Below are 27,881 nucleotides of genomic sequence, written 5' to 3' on the forward strand. Positions count from 1 at the left end.
GAGATTGATGACCTACGTTAGATAAAGGCCACATCAGGTTCCAGTTCTGTCAGTCAAAAAAAGGACACTACAAGCTACAAGGAAAACAGCTGGACTGAAACTGGACTTTTGAAAATAAATGAATTGTTAGAAAAATTATTTGTAGCACATGCACTATATGGGAAAAATCCACATGTAAAAAAAACTGTGTGAAATGCTAATTGTAAATGGTAACTGTATATTAGTATAAATACGCTGGGGATTATAAAAAATCATGCACTGATTGGTCGAGAAATTCAGACTATTTCTCGATATCGTCTCGAGTGACTCGCCAAAATGGCAGCCAATCACTTCATCACCGGAAGTGAGGAAGAATTACAAATGATGAAAGAAAATGCTGTTCCTAAAAGCACTAAAGATGCTACGAAGTTTGGTCTAAAACCATTCAAAGGTAAGGTGGGATTGTGATTCATTTTATTGATTTCAAAACAAAGTCTTTTATGTGACTCGGCGTAGATAAGTGACATAAGTCTGCGCCGCACTGTTATACTGTACACTTACATGCCGCTTTTGAAGATTGAAATAAATTATTTTTAAATACGATTTTTAATTTTTTTTTAAATAATCACCCGTGTATTTATACTAAAACAATTATCCACCTCAGGCTCAGTGAATATCGGTACGCATGATTTTCTATAATCACCTGTGCATTTATACTAATATACACTTGTTAACTGTAAATTTCACATCTGCAAGACTTTCCTGCAAGAGATATTAAATATACCAATCGATATATTTTATTCTTTGCGCAGTGGATAGATTTGAAGTGGATGACTCTGACCATTTGGTGTGGTAAATTTCTGTACTTAAATGAAGCATTTTAAACAACACTTTTATGAAAAAGATTATCTACAATCTAGGAACCTTACTACAGTAGATCTTCTATTTTTGAAATCGGAACAATGTACGCTTCATTGTACAAATAAATAAGAGCAGCTGTCATATTTACACAGCTACAGTAGATATAAAAAGTGTACACACCCCGTTAAAATGATAGGTTTTGCTGATGTCAAAAAAACCGAGACCACAATAAATAATTTCAAAACTTTTCCCACCTTTAATATGACCTATAACCTGTACAATTCAGTTGAAAAACAAACAAATCTGTTAGGAGGAAAAACATAAAAAAAACTATAATAATCTGGTTGCATAAGTGTGCACACTCTTAAACTAACACTTTGTTGACGCACCTTTTGTTTTAATTACAGCATTCGGTCTCTTTTGGTTGGAGTCTATCAGCCTGCCACATCTAGACTTGGCAATATTTGCCCACTCTTCCTTGCAAAAGTGCTCCAAATCTGTCAGATTGTGAGGGCATCTCTTGTGCACAGCCCTCTTCAGGTCACCCCACAGATTTTCAATTGGATTTAGGTCTGGGCTCTGGCTGGGCTGTTCCAAAACATTTTTGGGGTCATTGTCATGCTGAAAGATGAAATTCCTCTCTATCTTCAGCTTTCTAGCAGACACCTGAAGGTTTTGGGCCAAAACTGACTGGTATTTAGAACTGTTCATAATTCCCTCCACTTTGACGAAAGCCCCTGTTCCAGCTGAAGAAAAACAACCCCAAACCATGATGCTGCCACCACCATACTTCACCGTGGGTATGGTGATGCACAGTGTTGTTTTTGCGCCAAACATACCTTTTGGAATTGTGGCCAAAAAGTTCAACCTTGGTTTCATCAGACCATAACACATTTTCCCACATGCTTTTGGGAGAGTTGATGTTTTGTTTTTTTTTTGTTGCAAAATTTAGCCGGGTCTGGATGTTTTTCTTTGACCCTACCTCATAGTCCAGACGTATGGAGAATACGGGAGATTGTTGTCACATGTAGTACACAACCAGTACTTGCCAGAAATTCTTGCAGCTCCTTCAGTGTTGCTGTAGGCCTCTTGGCAGCCTCTTGGCAGCCTCCCTGACCAGTTTTCATCTTGTCTTTTCATCAATTTTGGAGGGACGTCCAGTTCTCGGTAATGTCACTGCTGTCCCATATTTTCTCCACTTCTTGATGACGGTCTTCACTGTGCTCCATGGTATATATAATGCTGTGGAAATGTTTTTGTACCCTTCTCCTGACTGATACCTTTCAACAATGAGAGCCCTTTGATGCTTTGTAAGCTCTCTGTGAACCCTGGCTTTTGCTGGAGGATGCAACTGAGTAAATGTCTGAAAAACCTATCATTTTAACGGGCTGTGGACACTTTTTATATCCACTGTATGTTTAACAGACTGAATGGTACAGAATTCCAGTATGTGAAAATCAAACTAAATGAATTTAAAATCAGTTACTGAAAAACCCAACAGATTTTACATTTCCTCGGAAACCTCTAGTGAATAACTGCAATGTTCTGGACGCAAATTAGTAATAATATATACCAACTTACAATGGTGTGTAACATGGTTTCATAAATCTCTTTGAAACTTTGCATACAGCGCAGACATGTGCTGTTTATACCTGTAAAAGAACAGCAACAATGTTTTAAGTACAACAATAACATTTTACAAGTTCCCATGACTCTTTAATAAGGTTCCCATAAGATTCTTGGAATATCTTGACATAGCTTTATTAACCACAAGGGAATATTGGTTGTGTATTTGTGTGCAAAACATTTATGCTCGCTAAATGGGAATGTTGGGACAGTGCACAAGGCACAGCACAATGACTTATTTTAGTTTGTGTTGTGGGTGGCATGGTGGTGTAGTGGTTAGCGCTGTCGCCTCACAGCAAGAAGGTCCTGGGTTCGAGCCCCGGGGCCGGCGAGGGCCTTTCTGTGCGGAGTTTGCATGTTCTCCCCATGTCCGCGTGGGTTTCCTCCGGGTGCTCCGGTTTCCCCCACAGTCCAAAGATATGCAGGTTAGGTTAACTGGTGACTCTAAATTGACCGTAGGTGTGAATGTGAGTGTGAATGGTTGTCTGTGTCTATGTGTCAGCCCTGTGATGACCTGGCGACTTGTCCAGGGTGTACCCCGCCTTTCGCCCATAGTCAGCTGGGATAGGCTCCAGCTTGCCTGCGACCCTGTAGAAGGATAAAGCTGCTAGAGATAATGAGATGAGATGAGTTTGTGTTGTAGTGAGCAGGACAAGTGGCTAAAATTATTTTCCACAGTAAGTTACCTGAAGGGTTTAGTTCGTCATGAACTTTACAGTTCTGGATAAATTCATTGTTTCTATGGTAGCCTACTTACGGTAACAAGCCGAGCTAAGCTAAAATGCAGCAAAGCTATCTGTAGCTAGTTACAACTACAAAGCAAGCTATAGCTAATCGCACTTCCCAGTAATAATATGACATGTTTATTATTCTAAGACAATAGTTTCTATAATAAACAATTTTTATGCTAGTACAAATCAGACTATCAAGCTAAAACCCTGCTAGAGAGAACAGCAGGAAAAACACACTTCATGTAACAAAGCCAGATATTCAAAAGTGTAGCAATTATTGTTATTAATTATTCCTAACTCTAATAAATTGATTAATTAACTATTATTCACATCTCTTTATGCATATAAAAATTATATCAGTCATGTGTGCTGCAATTGGGTTTCCCCCCAAAATTATTTATCCACACCAAAATAATTTGCATGCCTTCCTTTTCTCAGTGCTATATAATTGCCAGAATGTTCTTATACACCAGTTAATGATTTGAGGAATATTCTTATATGTCCCTAAAGTAATGAAAGATTTAAGGATGCTCCAAATCTTTATTCCACAATGCTCCTAAAACAATTAAAGACTTGCAGAATATTCCAGAATGTTTCCATACAACAGTTAAAAGGTTTACGGAATATTTCAGGATGTATCTATGCAGCAGTTAATGACTTGATGGATATTCCAGGATGTTTCCATACAACAGTTAAAGACTTGCAGAATATTCCAGAATGTTCTTACACAGCAGTTAACGATTTGAGGAATATTCCAGGATGTTTCCATACAACAGTTAAAAAGCTTATGGAATATTCTAGGATGTTTCTATAAAGCAGTTAATGACTTGAGGAATATTCCAGAATGTTTCTTTACAACAGTTAAAGACTTGCAGTATATTCCAGAATCTTTCTATAAACAGCTAAAGACATGCTGAATATTCCAGAATGTTTCCATGCAACAGTTAAAAATCTTAAGGAATATTCCAGGATGTTTCCTTACAACAGTTAAAAATCTTATGGAATGTTCTAGGATGTTCCCAAACAACAGTTAAATGGTTTACGGAATATTCCAGGATGTTTTCTTACAACAATTAAAAGACTTGCAGAATATTCCAGAATATTTCTCTAAACAGTTAAAGACGTGGAATATTCCAGAAAGTTCCCATACAACAGTTAAATGCTTACAGAATATTCCAGGATGTTTCCATACAACAGTTAAAGACTTGCAGAATATTCCAGAATGTTTCCATATAACAGTTAAAAAGATTTCTGGAATATTCCAGACTATTCCCATACAACAGTTAAATGGTTTACGGAATATTCCAGGATGTTTTCTTACAACAATTAAAAGACTTGCAGAATATTCCAGAATATTTCTCTAAACAGCTAAAGACGTGGAATATTCCAGAAAGTTCCCATACAACAGTTAAATGCTTACAGAATATTCCAGGATGTTTCCATACAACAGTTAAAGACTTGCAGAATATTCCAGAATGTTTCCATATAACAGTTAAAAAGATTTCTGGAATATTCCAGAATATTCCCATACAACAGTTAAAAGCTTATGGAATATTCCAGAATGTTTCCATACAACAGTTAAAGACTTGCAGAATAATCCAGGATGTTCCCATACAACAGTTACAGTAAAAGGTTTACAGAATATTCCTGGATGTTTCCATATAACAGTTAAAAAGATTTCTGGAATATTTCAGAATGTTCCCATACAACAGTTAAAAACTTACGGAATATTCCAGGATGTTCCCATACAACAGTTAAAAGGTTTACAGAATATTCCAGGATGTTTCCATACAACAGTTAAAAGATTTGCAGAATATTCTAGAATGTTTCCATAAAACAGTTCAAAAGATTTCTGGAATATTCCAGGATGTTTCCTTACAACAGTTAAAAGCTTGAATATTCCAGAATGTTTCCTGACAACAGTTAAAGACTTGCAGAATATTCCAGGATGTTTCCTTACAACAGTTAAAGACTTGCAGAATATTCCAGAATGTTTCCATATAACAGTTAAAAAGATTTCTGGAATATTTCAGAATGTTCCCATACAACAGTTAAAAGCTTACGGAATATTCCAGGATGTTTCCATACAACAGTTAAAAGATTTGCAGAATATTCTAGAATGTTTCCATATAACAGTTAAAAAGATTTCTGGAATATTTCAGAATGTTCCCATACAACAGTTAAAAGCTTACGGAATATTCCAGGATGTTTCCTTACAACAGTTAAAGACTTGCAGAATATCCCAGGATGTTTCTCTAAACAGCTAAAGACTTGTGGAATATTCCAGGATGTTCCCATACAACAGTTAAAGACTTGCAGAATATCCCAGAATGTTTCCATACAGCAGTTAATGACTTGACTCCAAAATGTTATACAGCAGTTAAATATTTCAGGAATATTCTAGAATGTTCCTAATGTAATTAAAAACATGAGGAATAATCCAGAATGCTATGCCTTCATGTGATATCAGAAGTTTTATGAGTTCACAACCTGAAAATTGCACATAATCTTTCCTTCAAGTTATAATTACACTGTCAGAAAAAAAGGGACTAAACTGTACGTTTTATTGTCGCTGGGGCGGTACTGTTCTCTTTTGTATCTTACATAATATGTATTTTTTCACCTGGAATCATGGAAAAAAATGTTTAAACACATAATTGGACCAGAATTACATTTTAGAATAAAACTTTAAAGGTACACTATGTACACCTTTCCAGGGAAAAGATACACACGAAGTACAAAAGGTGTACGCTTGAGAGAACAGCAACGGTGACAGAAAACTGTACAGTTTAGGACAAATTTATTTTCCTGAAACAATGTATTTTTAATTGTGACTGAAGTCGTGAATGCTGGCTTACTGTGTCTGTGACTGCTGGTTGCATTGCATCGGAGAATTTTACAGAATGAAATAAAATATACCACAATCCATCAGGCCTTATTGCTACTTTATGGTTATGACCTACAAATGGGAACTACAGCCATCAAGAAAGATCACAGGAAGGAGGCATAAATCCATCCCACCTGAGAATTAACATTGTGAAAGCTGTTTAGGCCTAGTCGTGTTGTTTATTCACGCCTCATTGAATCAGGAACAAACAGGCCCATTGCTCTTTCTTTGATGACGAACGAAAAGCAAGTGTTCCTTCAGATGTGTTTCTTCTTTGACGATTTGATGGAACGTCGCCAGTGTAATTTCAAATTGCTGTTAATGAAGGGAACTATTCCCAGGGCGTGCGCACCAGTTCCATCAAGTTCTGCTTTCCAGCGCGCCAAGTGATCACCTGCTCTGCCCCCCCACCCCCACCCCTACCATCTCTCTCAGCGTGAGAAAAGCAGTCCTCATCTGTCATACCGTGTTTGGGTCAATGAGAAACAACAGGACGAAATAAGAGAGAGAGAGACAGAGAGAGCAGAACAGAATGAAGGAACCTTTCGTTTCATCCAGATTTTATGGAACCTGCACTGCATGGACTCATTCGTTTATATTGAAAATTCTTGGAACTTTTAAAAGCCTCTTAAAATAGGCCCAACACATACAGAGAGAGAGAGAGCGAGAGAGAGAGAGAGAGAGAGCAGAACAGAATGAAGGAACCTTTCGTTTCATCCAGATTTTACCGTATGGAACCTGCACTGCATGGACTCATTCGTTTATATTGAAAATTCTTGGAACTTTTAAAAGCCTCTTAAAATAGGCCCAACACACACACACACACACACACACACACACACACACACACACACACACACACACACACACACACACACACACACACTTATCCATTGTACCATTCTATTCTCTTCTCACACTCTGCCCCCACCCCATATTCATACACACACACACACACACACACACACACACACACACACACACACACACACACACAGAGAGTGTGTGTGTGTGTGTGTGTGTGTGTGTGTGTGTGTGTGTGTGTGTGTGTGTGTGTGTGTGTGTATGAATATGGGGTGGGGGCAGAGTGTGAGAAGAGAATAGAATGGTACAATGGATAAGTGTGTGTGTGTGTGTGTGTGTGTGTGTGTGTGTGTGTGTGTGTAACAGTGTGGGAGATTTTTTGGGACTGTAATCTCTGTCGTTCCGTCTGGGACACTAAAAGCTTTTTATTTACCTTTCACTCACACACAGTGCTCTTTGTGAGTGTCCTCATGAACCCGCGTGTGCATACGAGTGCATGAGTGTGTGTGTATGTGTGTGTGAAAGAAAGAGACTTGGCTGACACACTCTTATTGACAGAGTTCAAACACTTCATATTAACACTCTCCCGCCTTTCCTGCTCCTTTGTTTTGTGCTGCTCATTTAAGGGGTCTGAGATGCTGCCAGTGAGCGTGTCAGACCTCCCATTAGCTTTCAGTGAACATTCACTGTCATTCTAGTTTCTCCTTCACTCAGCACTCTCCCTCATAAACATAGACACACACCAAGAATCCCATCTCTTCACCCCAACCAGCACACGTGCAGTGACACTAAAATCTATGAACGCTGTCCAAAATAATCATGCACAATGCAATCATGTTGAATAACACAGAAACACATTACAGCACATTTACACACACCCTGACAAGCACACACAAATTCACACACCTTGTGGTTACCTGCAGTTATCTGGAAAGAGGAGTTTAGTAGGCCATAAATCAGTCAGCTGATGCCTGAGGTCTCCCCCTGCGCCAAGCGGTTGGGAGAGTCGGCCCAGCCCTGCAGCGATGGAGGTGGGAGATTCCATTGCACGGCAGGAGCGGGGGCGGGGGAGCGGCAGGTGAGCACACTGCTGTTACAGGAAGGGTTAGGCTAAGGGTAAGAGACAGCGATATGTCAAAGATTATTATATCGCAATCTTTAGACTAATCCTAGATTTTTTACAGGTTAGAGGGTTAGGGATAGATTTTTCTCGGTTAGTAGTTTCGTTACTTCTTTGTTACTTTAATCATACATTTTATGTCTTCTACACATTCATACTTATTTAAAACTTAATAATGTATTTTTCTGAACCTGCCAAATAATTGCGAAATAGGAAATACCTACTAGTACTACAACTACTACTACTAAAAAAAAATAATGATATGAATAAAATATTCATACAGTAAAGAAGAGGAAAAACATTAAAGCATTTTTAATAAAACAATTTGACCTGAAGTTATGAAGAAAAAGGCTGAATATCTCTTAAGAAGCTCTCATAAGGTAGGGGAAAGGGAAATAGTTTCAGAGTTGGAAAATAAAAGGCAAGTTTGAGGACAAGAGACTGATTTTTTTGCAGGCGGGCGAAGGTTTGGGTAAGAAATAAATTGAAAGTAATATAGACTCCAAATACTAAAGTTTCGTCTGTAGTTATTAGAAGATCCATAAACGGCAAGAATAGTAAACATGTAAAGCCAGGAGAACTATATAATACTAGTGTATGTGTGAAAGAATATGAGAAAGAGAACAAACAAACAAACAAACATAATAATAATAATAATAATCTCATCTCATCTCATTATCTCTAGCCGCTTTATCCTGTTCTACAGGGTCGCAGGCAAGCTGGAGCCTATCCCAGCTGACTACGGGCGAAAGGCGGGGTACACCCTGGACAAGTCGCCAGGTCATCGCAGGGCTGACACATAGACACAGACAACCATTCACACTCACATTCACACCTACGCTCAATTTAGAGTCACCAGTTAACCTAACCTGCATGTCTTTGGACTGTGGGGGAAACCGGAGCACTCAGAGGAAACCCACGCGGACACGGGGAGAACATGCAAACTCCGCACAGAAAGGCCCTCGTCGGCCACGGGGCTCGAATAATAATAATAATAATAATAATAATAATAATAATAAATTTATGGAGTTAAAATAATAACATGAGAAAAATCAAGAAAGTATTTAAAAACGATACACTAACCAGCTTATTCATGCAATTATTCAATCATATTTATATACGGAGAGAGAGAGTAAGAGAGAGAGATGAAATCAGGGCATTCATTTTGGCTAAAGATTTAAAGAAATAAAGCAACAAATAGGCCTAGTTTAGCTCTGGAGGAATGTAATAACTCCCTGGGAGACGATGCAATCCACAGGAGAGAGAAAAGAGGAATTTTTATGTGCTGCAGGTGAGCAAGGATAGAGAGAGACAAAGAGAGAGAGAGAGAGAGAGAGAGAGAGAGAGAGAGGATTAATCAGGGAAACAGAGCAGTAAGACTGTGAGCCAGTGAGGAAACAGAATGAGTGATAGGGGAGAGATAAACAACCACTAAAGACACAGCTGATGAGCTGATGACAGACTGACTGGCAGGAGAAGCGCAGTGCGGACTGGGGAGTTAGACATTGTGAGGCATATGGCAAAAAGATTCAGAGAGAGAGAGAGAGAGAGAGAGAGAATGACAGAAATGAGACTAGGCTTTTAGACCAGGACAAATGACACTACTTACTTGACAGAAGCATGAATACATAAACACATATAGGTAAACAGAAACACACTTACACACTTACACACTTACACACACACACACACACACACACACACACACACACACACACACACACACACACACACACACACACACACGCGCGCAGTGCGATACTGATTCACCAAAAGACTTTCCCAGTGATTCACAGAACCCACATGATCACACACACACACACACACACACACACACACACACACACACACACACACACACACACACATACACACTTGTACACGTGTACACACACTCGGACACAAAGCTGTCTTTGTTGGCTACAAGCGGTCATGTCTTTGGTCATGCTGCGGTCCACGGGATTCTGCATTACGTATTTAAGTGACTATTCAGCCATATACATTGTGTGTGGTCATATATTTAGCTCTCTGTCGGGACCTAGTGTTCTCAGAGTTACAGGAACAAAATGACAATTTTGTGAGGTCATTTGACCGGACACTGGACATCACTCTGCACCTTAGCAAGAAAAATATCATGAATTTGTGCACAAGTATCTACCATATTCTTACTGTGAGATTATTCTAAACTAAATATAAAATTATTCAGCTGGTTTTTAGATGATTTTACTCATTTGAAGCTTTAAGTTTTCTTCTTCTATTGGCTTTAAAAAAAACAAAACGAAAAAATGTATCTGCCTGTAGAACAATGCTGAACCTTTCAACCTTGAAATGAGTAAAATGGCTAGAATTAGGGTTACTAATAATATTTGTTGTATTGTCATCTTATGATTGGAAATACTCAATAAATTAAACTATATTCAAGATATTTTCACTTGCTAAGATGACATTAGTGCAATGTATGAAAAAAACCCCTTTTATCTGAGGAATGAATCCCGAGTTGGGGGTTAAAGTTAGTTTTATCGTTTTAAGAGTTAGGTGAGGTTAGAGTTACTGATGTTAAAGTTAGTTAGATTTTACTGTGTTAGTGTACTGGGGGAAAATTAAACCAAAAAGATGTTGAAGATTTGTAGTTTTTTTTAATGAAAAAATATGTCATTTTACAACACAATTCATTGTATTTCATTTTGTTTTATATTATTTTAATTTATTTTACTAAAACAGCAAGCTTTAATAATGTCTTATAATGTCCATATCTTATAACTGCTTTGTATACATTTAACTTTCAGTAAAGTGTCAAATAAGACTACAACTACAACTATTACTACAACTATTACAATAACTGCTACTGTTACTACAATTATTACAACTACAACTACTACTGCTACTATTACTACTACAACTACAACTGTTACTACAGCCACAACTATTACTACAACTACAGCTATTACTACAAATACAGCTATTACTACAACCACAACTGTTATTACAGCTACAACTATTACTACAACCACAACTATTACTACAGCTATTACTACAACCACAACTATAATCACTACTACAACTGCAACTACAAATATTACTACAACTATTACTACAACTACAACTATTACTCCAACGATTACTACAACCACAACTATTACTACAACCACAACTATAACCACTACTACAACTGCAACTACAAATATTACTACAACTATTACTACAACCACAACTATTACTACAGCTATTACTACAACCACAGCTATTATTATAACTATCACTACAACTATTACTACAACTACAACTATTACTATAACTATTACTACAACTCTTACTACAGCCACAACTATTACTACAACTATTACTACAACTATTACTACAACTATTACTACAATTATTACTGCAACTATTACTACAACCACAACTATTACTACATCTATTACTACAACCACAACTATTACTATAACTATTACTACAACCACAACTATTACTATAACTATCACTTCAACTATTACTACAACCACAACTATCACTACAACTATTATTACAACCACAAGTATTACTATAACTATCACTACAACTATTACTATAACTACAATTATTACTGCAACTATTACTACAGCCACAACTATTGCTACAACCATTACTACAACAAAAACTATTACTACAGCTATTACTACAACTATTACTACAACTATTACTATAACTGTTACTACAACCACAACTATTACTATAACTATCAATACAATTACAACTATTACTACAGCCACAACTATTACAATAACTGATACTGTTACTACAATTATTACAACTACAACTACTACTGCTACTATTACTATTACAACTACAACTGTTACTACAGCCACAACTATTACTACAACCACAACTACAGCTCTTACTACAAATACAACTATTACTACAACCACAACTGTCATTACAGCTACAACTATTACTACAACTATTGCTACAACTACAACTATTACTACAACTATTACTACAACCAAGACTATTACTCCAACTATTACTACAACCACAACTATTACTAAAACTATTACTACAACCACAACTATAACCACTACTGCAACTGCAACTACAAATATTACTACAACTATTACTACAACCACAACTATCACTACAACTATTATTACAACAAGTATTACTATAACTATCACTACAACTATTACTATAGCTACAATTATTACTGCAACTATTACTACAGCCACAACTATTACTACAGCTATGACTACAACCACAGCTATTATTATAACTATCACTACAACTATTACTACAACTACAACTATTACTATAACTATTACTACTACTCTTACTACAGCCACAACTATTACTACAACTATTACTACAACTACAACTACAACTATTACTATAACTATTACTACAACCACAACTATTACTATAACTATTACTACTACTCTTACTACAGCCACAACTATTACTACAACTACAACTATTACTACAATTATTACTGCAACTATTACTACATCCACAGCTATTACTACATCTATTACTATAACCACAACTATTACTGTAACTATTACTACAACTATTACTACAACCACAACTATTACTATAACTATCACTACAACTATTACAACAACCACAACTATCACTACAACTATTACTACAACCACAACTATCACTACAACTATTATTACAACCACAAGTATTACTATAACTATCACTACAACTATTACTATAACTACAATTATTACTGCAACTATTACTACAGCCACAACTATTACTACAACCATTACTACACCTAAAACTATTACTACAGCTATTGCTACAACTATTACTACAACTAGTACTATAACTATTATTACAACCACAACTATTACTATAACTATCAATACAATTACAACTATTACTACAACTATTACTATAACTATTACTACAGCCACAACTATTACTATAATTATCACTACAACTACAACTATTACTACAGCTATTAGTACAACTATTACTAGAAGCACAACTATTACTATAATTATCACTACAACTACAACTGTTACTACAGCTATTAGTACAACTATTACTAGAAACACAACTATTACTACAACAGCAACAACTACTACAAATATTACTACAAATATTACTACAACTATTACTACAACCACAACTTTTACTATAACTATTACTACAACTACAACTATTACTACAACCACAACTATTACTGCAACTATTACTACAGCCACAACTATTGCTACAACTATTACTACAACTACAGCTATTACTACAACTATTACTACAACTACAACTATCACTACAACTATTACTACAACCACAACTATCACTACAACTATTATTACAACAAGTATTACTATAACTATCACTACAACTATTACTATAGCTACAATTATTACTGCAACTATTACTACAGCCACAACTATTACTACAGCTATGACTACAACCACAGCTATTATTATAACTATCACTACAACTATTACTACAACTACAACTATTACTATAACTATTACTACAACTCTTACTACAGACACAACTATTACTACAACTATTACTACAACTACAACTATTACTGCAATTATTACTGCAACTATTACTACAACCACGACTATTACTATAACTATCAATACAACTATTACTACAACTACAACTATTACTACAACCACAACTACCACTACAACTATTACTACAACCGCAACTATTACTAGAACTATTACTACAACTACAACTATTACTACAACTGTTACTACAACCACAACTATTACTACAACTACAACCACAACTATTACTATAACTATTACTACAACGACAACTATTACTATAACTATTACTACAACTATTACTACAGCTACAATTATTACTACAAACACAGCTATTACTACAACTACAACTATTAATACAACTACAATTATTACTGCAACTATTACTACAACCACAGCTATTGCTATAACTATTACTACAACTACAACAGCCATTACTACAATTAGATCTACAACTACAACTAGTACTATATTACTACAACCACAACTATTACTATAACTATTACTACTACTACTACTACTACTATTTATTTATTTATTTATTTATTTATTTGAGCCTCATTTTGACTGGATATTATGAAGAAAAAAATCATTCTGAGTACTAATCCTTGATTTCTTTTTCTGTCCTGAGGTTTGGGTTAGAGTTAGTGGTTTTTTTTTTTTTTTCCAGTTTTAGGCTTAGGTGAATTTAGGGTTACTGAGACTACTGTTGGAGGTTTTATTAGGCTAGTATTTATGGTATTTAAATGAATTACATTTTATTTTCTTTACTTTTTTTAGTTAAAGAGCAAATTTAATAAGCACTGCCTACACCTTATCATTTCTACACAATTTAAGCCACTGGCAAATAAAAGTGCTACTACTACTACTACTACTAGTAATAATAATAATAATAATAATAATAATAATAATAATAATAGTAGAGACTCTATGAGTACAATAAACAAGAAAGCAGGGAAAAAAACATCAAACCATTTTAATAAAATGAACTGCAGGACCTTAAAAAAAAAAGGTGCCAAGGAAGTTGGCCACGGTTTCACAGTTAGAAATTTTTTTTAATTTCAGATAGGATATGGATTTTTTTTTTTTGCATGGGGGCGAAGAGTTGGGTAGGAAATAGATTACAGAAAGTGTTAAAGGTTACTGAAGAAGAGTTTGTGGTCAGGTTTAAGTATTATTAAGCTACAGTAATACACAAGTGTAAAGAAACCACACACAATGCTTCTAATAAAGTACTGTTTATAAAGTACTGAGTGGGTGTGAGAGACCAAAATCTCATTACAAAAGCTAAAAACCTAATCAGATAAAACACAAAGGTTAAGGTGAGGGTCAAACACACACACACACACACACACACACACACACACACACACACACACACAGTGTATGAACCTCAACAACCATATCCTGTCTTTAGAAATAATTTCATAAAACGAAGGTCGAGGGTGCGCGTGTGTGTATGTTCGTGTGTGCGTGCTTGTGTATGCGTGTGAGTGTAGTGTGTGTTGGGTGTGGTTTTTTCACAACTGGCCACATGCAGGTGTGTAGCTTGAAGGGAAGAGAAAGATTCCCACCGATTCTTTACTTTTTCCCCAAACACAGACTGGAGGGCGCGCCGCTTCATTCATGCGTATGTGTGTGTGAGTGCATGTCTATGTGTGTTTGCATGTACGTGTGTGTGTGTGTGGCCACAGTGTTTACAGCACATGACTGTATATCGCATTCGTCACCTTAACCGTTCATGCGTACCTTGTGTTTATTGTGTGTGCAAGTGTGAGAGCAAAATAGTAGGTGAGTGTGAGGAGGAAAAAGGAGAGGCGTGAGAGAGACAGATCGAGAGGAAGAGATGAGACATAGATGAGAGACTGTGGTGTTAGATGAAAGACTGGCCATAAATTTCATTTCGACAGACTAATAAAACTCTGTATCCTTCGAGTCAGCCTGCTTTCCCCTCAAGCCATGAGACCTCGTTCACACAAACAGGGCAGCCAGAGGAAAAGCACTTCAAACCAGGATTTAATCAAGCCACTCCATTTCATTTCATTTCATTTCATCAAATAGTACCAAAGTATAATAAATAAACCCTTTAATAAATATTACAGAATATTTTTTTAGCAAATTTTTTTTTCAAAATATACAAATATAAAGCAATGTCGCTTTACATGTGAGAAAGGATTCCTGGTCCATTTGTGGATGTGCTTCCTTTGAGCGCCACCTCAGTGCGACACACACACACACACACACACACACACACTGGACCTTTTTCCACTGCACATCCTAAAAACAAGAACTTCCCAAACATGATCCAAGAGAACCCAAAGTTCTAGCTCTTTTTTTTTTTTTTACAGAAATTGACATCACAGTCATGACAGTAAAAAAAGAAAAAGAAAAAAAGAAAGTGTAAAAACACTGCTATGAAGTCCAACATGGAAGAAAAGTTTGGCTGAACATGATTGGATTATTTTCCCTTGATCTGATCAAACATTTATTTAACCAGCAAAATTAAAGTTGGCATCTGATAGGCTTTGGAAATGAAAGCGTTTCTGTTTTATTTGTGCTCCGTTTAAACTGTAAATGCACTGTGCTGACACGTTTTCTTTTTTTTTTGTTTTTGAGAAATAAAAGGTCATGAAATAAAACAGCACAATGATGCTATTGAGGCTCCCACCAGCAATAACCCTCACAGAATAAAATGCTATTAAACTATACCGTTGCTTGTCACGGCTTGTCTTCTCTACCTTTATTATGTATCCTCCATCTGGGAAAGTGAATTTGCGGTATCTTTTAAACAAAATTCGTTTACACCTGCCATGTTTAAGGTTCTATTATGAGGCTTAAATAAGTATTAAAGGCACACAAAGATTTGCATTCCAGATGAAAAGTATGCAATAAAGGTTTCCTTTTTGACGGGGGGGAAAAAAATCACACGTGTTTCATAGAGGATCAAAAGTTTATGTGAGTAATATGTGATTATATGTATGGGGGGGAAAGATGTAAATTTGAGGAAGGTGCATTTCACTGAGTATAAAATTAATGATTTTATATATATATATATGGGCGGCACGGTGGTGTAGTGGTTAGCGCTGTCACCTCACAGCAAGAAGGTCCGGGTTCGAGCCCCGTGGCCGGCGAGGGCCTTTCTGTGCGGAGTTTGCATGTTCTCCCCGTGTCCGCGTGGGTTTCCTCCGGGTGCTCCGGTTTCCCCCACAGTCCAAAGACATGCAGGTTAGGTTAACTGGTGACTCTAAATTGACCGTGAGTGTGAATGGTTGTCTGTGTCTATGTGTCAGCCCTGTGATGACCTGGCGACTTGTCCAGGGTGTACCCCGCCTTTCGCCCGTAGTCAGCTGGGATAGGCTCCAGCTTGCCTGCGACCCTGTAGAACAGGATAAAGCAGCTAGAGATAATGAGATTTTATATATATATATATATATATATATATATATATCGACTCGTGCCCTAATTTTAAGGACTCATTACTCAACTTTGACTTGAGCACTGATGACTCGGACTTGGATTCGGACTCGTGCACTAACTGCATTCGGACTCATAAATCGGAGACGAGGACTCGGATTTTGTCTTTATTTTTCGTAACATGCCATAATAATTTGGCATGAAAATATTTATATGTACATTAATTTTTGTACTAATTTGGTGCAAGAGAATGCACATTCACCTGTTCATACGTCATGTTCAGGAACAAACTAACCTTAATGGTGCTAAAATGCCTGGACAGAACGTCCCTAGGATTGTCCGCTTTGCTTATACAGACTTCTTGTGCAGTGTGAAAAAATGCACTGCTACTGTATGTGTTCCATATGTACAAGAACTATCGAGGAGACGACGGGGACAACCTCGAACTTCAGTCGTCATTTGGCAAGACTCCACCCAGAGAAGGAAGTGAGACGCTATGTTCATTGCTCTGTTGATAGCGGGGTTTGCTTGCTGAGCGATGAACTAGCTAGTGTTAACCCTCTCTCATGTTATTTGCCCTGTTGATAGTGGGCGGGGCTTGCGAACGATGAACAAGCTTTTTATCTGTAGCCTGTTAACTAAAATGGGGCGGTCGAGCAGTAACGTTCGTCCAACACAGTAGCAGAGACGCTTTCACATAAAGGCAGCAACAGCCACCGTCAAATGGTGCGGATGGAGTCTTGTTCTAGTGTGGAGCACCACACTAAATCTCAGCACTCTTACAAGCTTAGCAAATAAAAACAACTCAAATCAACAGTATTTTACAAACAGAAATGCTCTGAGAAGAGATTTAAAGTTGTTTAAACTCTCCGCAGTGCGGATGTTAATTGGAATCGAATTCCAAAGTCTCGGGGCACAAACCATAAATGCTCTGACTCCGTAGCTCTTTGAGTTTGATGGTGGTACTGTGAGCAAACTTTGGTGAGGTGATCTTAAGTTACGTTTTAGGCTTGTAACTTGTCAACAGTTCTTCAATGTATTCTTGATTAATGGTGCTTGATCGTTGAGACATTTATATGTTAAGAGAAGGATCATGAAATCAATTTTCACTCTGACAGGTAACCAGTGGAGACGTTTTAAGATGGGAGAAAAGTGATCGCTCTTAAAAAAAAAAAAAAAGCATGTCATGTTCAGGTAACATTCTGTAAACACCATGAACAAGCAATGGCATAGTTTAGTGGTATGTTTTGATGAAAATCATATTTTTACTGCATATTTATGAACTTTGAGCACATTCATATCATGTTATAATGCATTCATAAGGCATTGCTACAGTATAATACTTTAATACTTATACCAAATAAAGCCAGGTTCACATTTTCTTTAATAAAATTTTTAGAAATTCAATTTTTTTTTAAAATTTAGTGCTTTATATCTCTATATATTGTTAAATGAAACATTGGAGATGCTGTTGATTAAAAATAAAGTTATGAGTGTAAAAGCTACTTGTGGAAAAAAAAAGCATAATGCACTAAGAAAACCAGGGTTGAACTTCTTTGCATTCTAATAACTATTAATAAATGCATTATTACTATGGCTATACAACTCTAATGGCTTTTCATAAATAATTGATTTTATGTCAAAGAGTATAATGATTTATTAATGCATTATAAAATGTTATGAATATATTCACAGGTCGTGATATATATTTTTATTCTGTGCATATTCACTGGATATGTGCAATCGTGCTCTCTGATTGCCTACTCTACTACTAGGATATCAGCTCATATACCGTGAGTAGAGAAAAACAAAATGGCGGAGCGTGTTGCTGAAACAACCGAGGACGAAATAAAAACTCTACTTGAAGACAAAAATGCAAAAAATACAAAAATAGCAACAAAAAAAAGGAATAAAAGTATTTGACGGTAAGAACGTGTCTTTTTATTTTTCAAGAATTATTATTAAAGCATTTTTCACAAATTGCTCCTGTCATTTCGCCGGTTTGTTTACGTTCTAAGCGGAAATGATTTTGTCGGACGTTTTGTATAAAGATTTTATTTATCGATTTTGCAAAAAATAAAAAATAAAAATGCTCTGTTTCTCAAAATCCAGTGAATGCGGATAGAATAAAACAGTTATTCCACTCAATCTTGTACATGGCTTATAGCTCTATCAGCTCATGTACGACTCGATTTTGTGGAATAACTGTTAAATATATATCGATATCTTTCTTATATATGGCCTTCAAAGAAAGTTTTATGGCTTGAATGAGACTATTCTCTTTTCTTTAATCTGTATTGTGTTATTCTGTGTATACAATAAGGTTAGCAATAACGATCTGCTCACCCGACCCTATTCATGGTACCAATTGTGAGCGGCGGTCAGCGAAAAAAAAAGACATTTACTACTTTCTGATGTCAAAGGTTCAGAAGCTTGCAGTGGAAAAAGGCCCAGTATGGCGGTAAGTGGAAGATCACATACTATAGTGGTTACAAAGATGCCTGACACGGCCCATTATGAGAAGTGTGACAGTGTGTATGAGCATAAAAGCACCCAGTAATCACGAGTCACCATGTGCTGAGTCAGTTTATGAGACAGCAGACACTTTTCTGCCCTTTACTTCCGCTCCATGTCTTCTTTTCATCCGTCTGAAAAAGACGGAAATGTGATTCACGTTCCTTAAGCTGCTGACTCGCATCTCGCTCTGAAAAGCTGGTCTGTCTCTCCTTGTGTCTTCTTTTATTTGGTCACTTTTTCCATGCAAGTGCAAAGTGTGAGTCCTTTTGAGTTCCTTTCTCTGAGAACTTTCACTAACTCACTTACTCACTCACACCCACACACACGGAGTCAGACACTCAGACACGGAGTCGCTTCTTCAGTCTGGTGAAATCCTTGGCTGATCTAAACAGCCAACTCTGCAGCTCTCTGAGTACCCAGAATCCCTCTACTTTCCGTGTGAAATCGTTGAGGGCAGGGCGCGGCGAGGGAGCGGCCATGCTCAAGTGCGAGTCGATCTCAGTGACCCCATCTTCGTACGCGTAAAGGAGGGAGAGGGGAGAGAGCGGTGGGTGGGGAGAGGTTACGGGGTGTCCAGAGTGTCCGGAATGGAGGGATGGAGAGGAAAAGAGGACGGGGACATCCGCTCGGAACTCGTCTGCCTCTTCGCCTCCGCTTATGCTTCGCTCTCTCTCCGTTTCCGTGGGAAACCGGGCATCGCTGCCTGTGCTGTTGACGTTAAACTGTTTGCCTTTGCCATATTTGCTGAAATAGTGCTTGGAACTTGTGTGAGTGTTGTTCATGTTGTTATTGTTGTTGCTGTTCGGATTGTAGCTGTCGCTTGTTTGTTTACCGCCGTCCTCATCTTCGACAGTCAGCAGTCTTCTCCTCCTCCTCCACCTCTCCAGACCTTCCTCCCGCTCCTCCTCCTCCCTCTCCGCCCAACTCTCCCCATCTCTCCGCCTCCCTCTCCTCCCTCGCTCAGTCCTCTCCCTTTCTCTATCCCTCTTCCTCTCGGTTTCATATCCAGCTGTTCCGTCCCTCGTTCCTCCCGGGCCGCCCTGAACCCGAGATGCGTGGTTCCTCAAAGGGGCAGGGCTGTTCACGTTCGACCGCTGATACGGCGAAGACAACAGTGGTGTGTATTTCTGACCAGGCGGAGCATTGCCGTGCAGGGGCGGGGTGTAGCCCAGGGCATTCATCAGCCCTGAAATGGAGCCCAGGAGTCCACTGAGGCCGGAGCAGAAGTGAAGGAGCGAGCTTTGGAGGTATGGGCACAGTGTGGAGCGTGCCAGCTCACGCACAGCACACAGCAGTACACTGTAGGCTCGCTGGTTTTGTGCCAGACGGGCGCCGTTCTCAAGACCACGCCACAGGTCCTCCCGTGTGGCTGCACTGGGAACCGCCAGGGAGGAGATGTTGGGTCTCGGTGGGGAGAAGCCTGGATCACTGAATGGAGGACCGAGATACGAGAGCTGAGGGACACACAGTGAACACTTATTATGAATTATGCATCTTTTATTCATTTACTGTATATTACAGAAGACCTAAAAACCTTGGGTTTTCTTTATCATTACAAATTTTGTCAGTAGAATTTTCATGATTTCCTGAATGATATCATGAATCTGATATCTTGAAAAGCCGTACAGAAAAATCACACAATTCACACGTTTCATGATTTTTACTCTTGTGGTTTTTACCCATGGGTTGTGCAGCGGTTAGGACTATCACCTCAAAGCAAGAAGGTTCTGGGTTTGAGCCCAGTGGCTGACAGGAACCTTTCTGACTCCAACTTGCCCGTGTGAGTGCGCAGAAAGGAACTGGCCACCCTAGTGCTGCAATTCTGGCCAAGTCAACCAAAGCATGGTTTGCCTCAAGCCCAGATCGGGTTCGGCAGTGACGACGATGATGAGTTTTACACATCCCACATGTTATGTAGTGAATGTGGTTTTATTTTTCCCCTATGGGGAATGTGGTTTTACTTTTTATAAACACATATATTATGATCACATGATATCATACAAGCTTAAATCCGTCAAAACATAACAATCAAAATTTAATTGATTATTTTCTTTCGGTAGTGAGAGAGCGGGCTTACAATGCCTTAATCCTGAAAATCTTAATTATTACCCAAATTTAGAGTAGAAGCCGAAAATTGTATTATTACAAGTGTTGAATAAATACAAAACTTAAACCAAAGTAGTTTCTTGGTTTATTTTATTTTATAATTTTTTTGGTTCAGTTTTAGTTTATTTGTCACATAGTTCACATAGTTTGTGACGGGGAAGAATGCAGAGTGAAGCCCAACTGATTTTCAACCAACCTTTATTTGTCACATGCACACTTCAAGCACAGTGAGAGTCATCCAATGCATTTAACCCATCTGAAGCAGTGAACACACGCACACACACAAAGAGAGAGCAGTGGGCAGCCATACTACAGCGCCCGGGGAGCAGTCAGGGGTTCGGTACCTTGCTCAAGGGCACCTCAGCCCAAGACCGCCCCATGTTAACATAACTGCATGTCTTTGGATTGTGGGGGAAACCGGAGCACCCGGAGGAAACCCACACAGACACGGGGAGAACATGCAAACTCCACACAGAAAGGCCCTCACCGGCCACTGGACTCAAACCCAGGACCTTCTTGCTGTGAGGCGACTGTGCTAACCACTACACCACCGTGCCGCCCATATTTGGCATAGATTTTTTTTAAAAATTTTACACCGGATGCCCTCCCTGACGCAATCCTCCCCAAACTATCCATTCTTGGGACCGGCACTAAGTATACACTGGCTTGTGCAACCGCAGTGTCTGGGTATTTTCACCTAATCTGCATGTCTTTGAACTTTTTTTGTTGTGTCTGTTGTAATATAATAACTTCCACTCGCTGTGCCACTGTAATCATAGATTAGTCATGGATAGTTGCTACTGCACTGTTATCTGTATCCTCTATCTTGCTCCGACACCCACAGGACATAAAACTTCACAAAATATCTGATTGGCCAGCACACAATGATATTCACTGGTAAAATGCAAAAAGTTGAGAATGTCTTTTTTTTTTCACATGCTTCTCTCTCCCACTATCCTCTGCACCAGATTTTCACCTGTCTCCATAGATAATGAACAAAAGCCCAAAAGAACAAAAAAAAAGAACTCTGCGTTACTGAAACGTTAATATTTCGTTTTAAGTTTCAACAAACAACAGAAATTCCCGGATAGAAAACCTCTTTAGAAAGGTGCCTTTTTTTGGTATCGTGCCTCTTTTCGGCACGGTGGTGTAGTGGTTAGCACTTTCGACTCACAGCAAGAAGGTTCCGGGTTCGAACCTTGTGGCCAACAGGGGCCTTTCTGTGTGGAGTTTGCATGTTCTCCCCATGTCTGCGTGGGTTTCCTCCGGGTGCTCCGGTTTCCCCTACAGTCCAAAGACATGCAGATTCGGTACAATGGGGCCACTGTAATTGGCGCAAGCTGTAGTGGTTTCCCAGCCATAATGTATGTGCATATATAGATCTTGCTATGGCAAAGCTAATAAATAAATAATAAATAAATAAATAAATAAGCAAGCTATAATTGTGAACCCTCCAAAAAACATATAACGGTAACATTTTACATGAGCTGTAATAAACTACAGTATGAGCACATTTCTACCATGTTATAATGCATTTAATAAGGCATTCTAGATATTATAATTACTTATCCAAAAAAATTCATTACACTTTCTTCATAGCTGTCTTTATAACGCATTATAAAGTTTTAACGTGATGCTTTTGAAGCAGTGTCCATAAAACTGTATATCACCAAACTCTACTTCGCATACTGCTTTATAAGACTAAGCATGATTTTTTTTTTTTTTTGCTGTAATAAACTTTATAACCTTTGAAAGATTTTTTTTGGTTTGTTTTCTCTTTTTTTTAAATGCCTCTAAATCGGTGCAGAACTACAGTGTAGGTTTAGGTTTGGACAAATTGTGAGACATTGGAAATACTGTTGGTTGAATAAACATCTTTGTTGAAAATGTCTCACTGCTTAAAGCTCATAAATACAGCTTATAAGTTATTATGTTTAGGTTGTAATAATGTTATTGAACAGTTATTCCATGAAATCGAGTCGTACATGAGCTGATAGTCGACGAGGCACGTAGCACCAACTGTTTTATTCTATCCACATTCACTGGATTTTGAGAAACGGAGCATTTTTATTTTTGTTTTTTGCAAATTCGATAACTAAAAATTTTATACAGAACCTCCGACAAAATCGTTTCCTCTTCGGAGGACTTCTTAAAAACTTATCGATGGCTGCACAAATTGACTTTAGTGTTGTTGGTTTTTTGTCAAAAGTCCGGTCTTGCTGTCGTGCCGAGGTATAGAATAGCTTTAGACATTTATTTAATTCTTCATTGGACATTTCAGTGATGTAATTTTCAAACTTCTTTGAGCTTTTGAACCTGTATAAAAAAAATTCAACAAATTTTAATGCTTAAAAATGAAGAATGTAAACAATTTGGCGAAATCACAGGAGCAATTTGTGAAAAATGCAATGATAATAATAATAATTCTTGAAAAATAAATAAGATACAGTACGTTCTTACCGTCAGATACTTTCATTCCATATTTTGTTGCGCTTTTTTTGTGTATTTTTGGGGGTTTTGTTTTCGAGTAGAGTTTTTACTTCGCCCTCGGTTGGTTCAGAAACACACTCCGCCATTTTGTTTTTTTCTATTCACGGTATATGAGCTGATATATCACGGTATATGGGCGGCACGGTGGTGTCGTGGTTAGCACGGTCGCCTCACAGCAAGAAGGTTCTGGGTTCGATCCCAGCGGCTGGCGAGGCCCTTTCTGTATGGAGTTTGCATGTTCTCCCCGTGTCTGCGTGGGTTTCCTCCGGGTGCTCCGGTTTCCCCCACAATCCAAAGACATGCAGTTAGGTTGACGTGGGGCGGCCTTGGGCTGAGATCTCCTTGAGCAAGGTACCGAACCCCTGACTGCTCCCCGGGTGCTCTGGTGTGGCTGCCCACTGCTCTGGGTGTGTGCGTGTGTTCACTGCTTCAGATGGGTTAAATGCAGAGGATGATAGCCTAGTAGTAGAGTAGCCAATCAGAGCGCGCGATTGCTCATATCCAGTGAATGTGGATAGAATAAATAAGGTTATAATATCTCTATCTATAACTGAACTATATCTATATCTAAAATGGACTTTTTTCTTGACAAATAGTTATAAATATAATGTCTTATGAATGCATTATAAAATGGTATGAATGAATTCATAGGCAAGGATGGAAAATAGTGATAAATAATACTGAAGTAAAAGTATAGATGATATGTTAAAAGCTTACTTGATTAAAAGCAGAAGTATCCCGCCCAAAAAGTGAGTCAAAAAGTTGTTACTTTTAAATGTTTTAAAATGCAAAATGTAATTTTTTTTTCATCTCATTATCTCTAGCCGCTTTATCCTGTTCTACAGGGTCGCAGGCAAGCTGGAGCCTATCCCAGCTGACTACAGGTGAAAGGCGGGGTACACCCTGGACAAGTCGCCAGGTCATCACAGGGCTGACACATAGACACAGACAACCATTCACACTCACATTCACACCTACGGTCAATTTAGAGTCACCAGTTAACCTAACCTGCATGTCTTTGGACTGTGGGGGAAACCGGAGCACCCGGAGGAAACCCACGCGGACACGGGGAGAACATGCAAACTCCGCACAGAAAGGCCCTCGCCGGCCACGGGGCTCGAACCCGGACCTTCTTGCTGTGAGGCAACAGCGCTAACCACTGCACCACCGTGCCACCCCGCCATGGAAACATTTTTTCCAAAAAAAAAATCCCCACTGCGGAGAGTTTAAACAACTTTAAATCTCTTCTCAGAGCATTTCTGTTTGTAAAATACTGTTGATTTGAGTTATTTTTATTTGCTAAGCTTGTAAGAGCGCTGAGATTTAGTGTGGTGCTCCACACTAGAACAAGACTCCATCCGCACCATTTGACGGTGGCTGTTGCTGCCTTTATGTGAAAGCGTCTCTGCTACTGTGTTGGACGAACGTTACTGCTCGACCGCCCCATTTTAGTTAACAGGCTACAGATAAAAAGCTTGTTCATCGCTCGCAAGCCCCGCCCACTATCAACAGGGCAAATAACATGAGAGAGGGTTAACACTAGCTAGTTCATCGCTCAGCAAGCAAACCCCGCTATCAACAGAGCAATGAACATAGTGTCTCACTTCCTTCTCTGGGTGGAGTCTTGTCAAATGAGGATTGAAGTTCGAGGTTGTCCCCGTCGTCTCCTCGATAGTTCTTGTACATATGGAACACATACAGTAGCAGTGCATTTTTTCCCACTGCACAAGAAGTCTGTATAAGCAAAGCGGACAATCCTAGGGACGTTCTGTCCAGGCATTTTAGCGCCATTAACGTTAGTTTGTTCCTGAACATGACGTATGAACAGGTGAATGTGCATTCTCTTGCACCAAATTAGTACAAAAATTAATGTACATATAAATATTTTATGTCAAATTATTATGGCATGTTACGAAAAATAAAGAAAAAATCCGAGTCCTCGTCTCCGATTTATGAGTCCGAATGCAGTTAGTGCACGAGTCCGAATCCAAGTCCGAGTCATCAGTGCTCAAGTCAAAGTTGAGTAATGAGTCCTTAAAATTAGGGCACGAGTCTATATATATATATATCTCATCTCATTATCTCTAGCCGCTTTATCCTGTTCTACAGGGTCGCAGGCAAGCTGGAGCCTATCCCAGCTAACTACGGGCGAAAGGCGGGGTACACCCTGGACAAGTCGCCAGGTCATCACAGGGCTGACACATAGACACAGACAACCATTCACACTCACATTCACACCTACGGTCAATTTAGAGTCACCAGTTAACCTAACCTGCATGTCTTTGGACTGTGGGGGAAACCGGAGCACCCGGAGGAAACCCACGCGGACACGGGGAGAACATGCAAACTCCACACAGAAAGGCCCTCACCGGCCACGGGGCTCGAACCCGGACCTTCTTGCTGTGAGGCAACAGCGCTAACCACTACACCACCGTGCCGCCCGTAATTTATGTTCAATGTCACGCTTTGGTGTGAAGAGTAACTATTGTTATTTATCTTAAACCATAAGAAGCTGATTTTTGCTTGAAATCAATGACACCGTTTAGCTTGAAAACATCATCCAATATCTTGTATGTAAATGACCAATATATTTCACAGTTATTCCACAAAATCGAGTCGTACATGAGCTGATATAGCTATAAGCCGTGTACAACGAGATTGAGTGGAATAACTGTTTTATTCTACACTGTAAAAAAAATCCCGTTGTTTTTACGGAAAAAAACTGGCAGCTGGAGTCACCAGAAAAAATCCGTAAAATATACAGCAAAACGGTAATTGCTTTTACAGCACAGCATGTACATTTTACAGTTTAAAGTAGCAAATATAACAGAAGTCCAGTGTTTTATATGCTGGATTTAACTGTAAAATGTACAAGCTGTACCGTAAAAGCAATTACCGTTTTGCTGTATATTTTACGGATTTTTTCTGGTGACTCCAGCTGCCAGTTTTTTTCCGTAAGAACAACGGGATTTTTGTATGCTGGTTTCAATGATCTACTAGACAGATATTTTTTGGGGGGGGGCTTTTTTCACCTTTATTGAATAGGACAGTGTAGAGACAGGAAATGAGCTAGAGAGAGACTGGGAAATGACCTTGGGTCAGAATCGAACCCGGGTCCCCAGATTCACGGTATGGCGCCTTAGTCGACTGAGCCACGACAGTGGCCGTTTTTGTATTTTTTTTAACAGGGCAATTATGTAATTTTAACTATCACATTCTGTTTTAGTATTACAGTTTGTCTGTGTTTAAACTACAACAATTTGTAAATTCTACAAAAAAATATGATCAATTCAACATATTCTTACTGTTAAATTAACAGTGGTATTTGGTGAGGAGTTTTACAGTATATTGATGTAAATTACACACTGCTTCATTGTTTTTGTATTTACAGTTTTTTTATGTCATGATTTTACATAAATTCCCTGTTAATTCTACGGACATTTTTTACAGTGTATCCACATTCACTGGATTTTCAGAAACAGAGCATTTTTCTTTTTCTTTTTTGTGAATTCGATCAATAAAAACTTTATACAAAACGTCCGACAAAATCATTTCCGCTTAGAATGTAAACAAACCAGCGAAATGACAGGAGCAATTTGTGAAAAATGCTATAATAATAATAATTCTTGAAAAATAAAAAAATACGTTCTTACCATCAATTACTTTTATTCCATATTTTGTTGCTTTTTTTTCCGAGTAGAGTTTTTATTTCGTCCTGGGTTGGTTCAGCAACATGCTCTGCCATTTTGTTTTTCTCTACTCACGGTATATGAGCTGATATTCTAGTAGTAGAGTAGCCAATCAGAGCGCATGATTTCTCAAATGTAGTGAATGTGGATAGAATA

At 38.3% G+C, this 27,881-nt stretch overlaps 1 protein-coding gene across 1 annotated transcript in view; it reads right to left on the reverse strand.

Annotated features, from left to right (window-relative positions):
* Positions 1-14,731: 14,731 nt before the first annotated feature.
* clcf1 (cardiotrophin-like cytokine factor 1) overlaps positions 14,732-27,881 on the reverse strand; it is a 29,531-nt gene continuing 16,381 nt past the window's right edge. Inside the window, exon 3 of the mRNA XM_060927319.1 lies at positions 14,732-20,894. Within this exon, the coding sequence (XP_060783302.1) occupies positions 19,779-20,894 (1,116 nt within the window). The 3' untranslated portion in view covers positions 14,732-19,778. The remainder of the gene's footprint in view (positions 20,895-27,881) is intronic.

This window comes from Neoarius graeffei, chromosome 8 (assembly GCF_027579695.1).
Source record: "Neoarius graeffei isolate fNeoGra1 chromosome 8, fNeoGra1.pri, whole genome shotgun sequence".
Classification (NCBI taxonomy): Eukaryota; Metazoa; Chordata; class Actinopteri; order Siluriformes; family Ariidae; genus Neoarius; species Neoarius graeffei.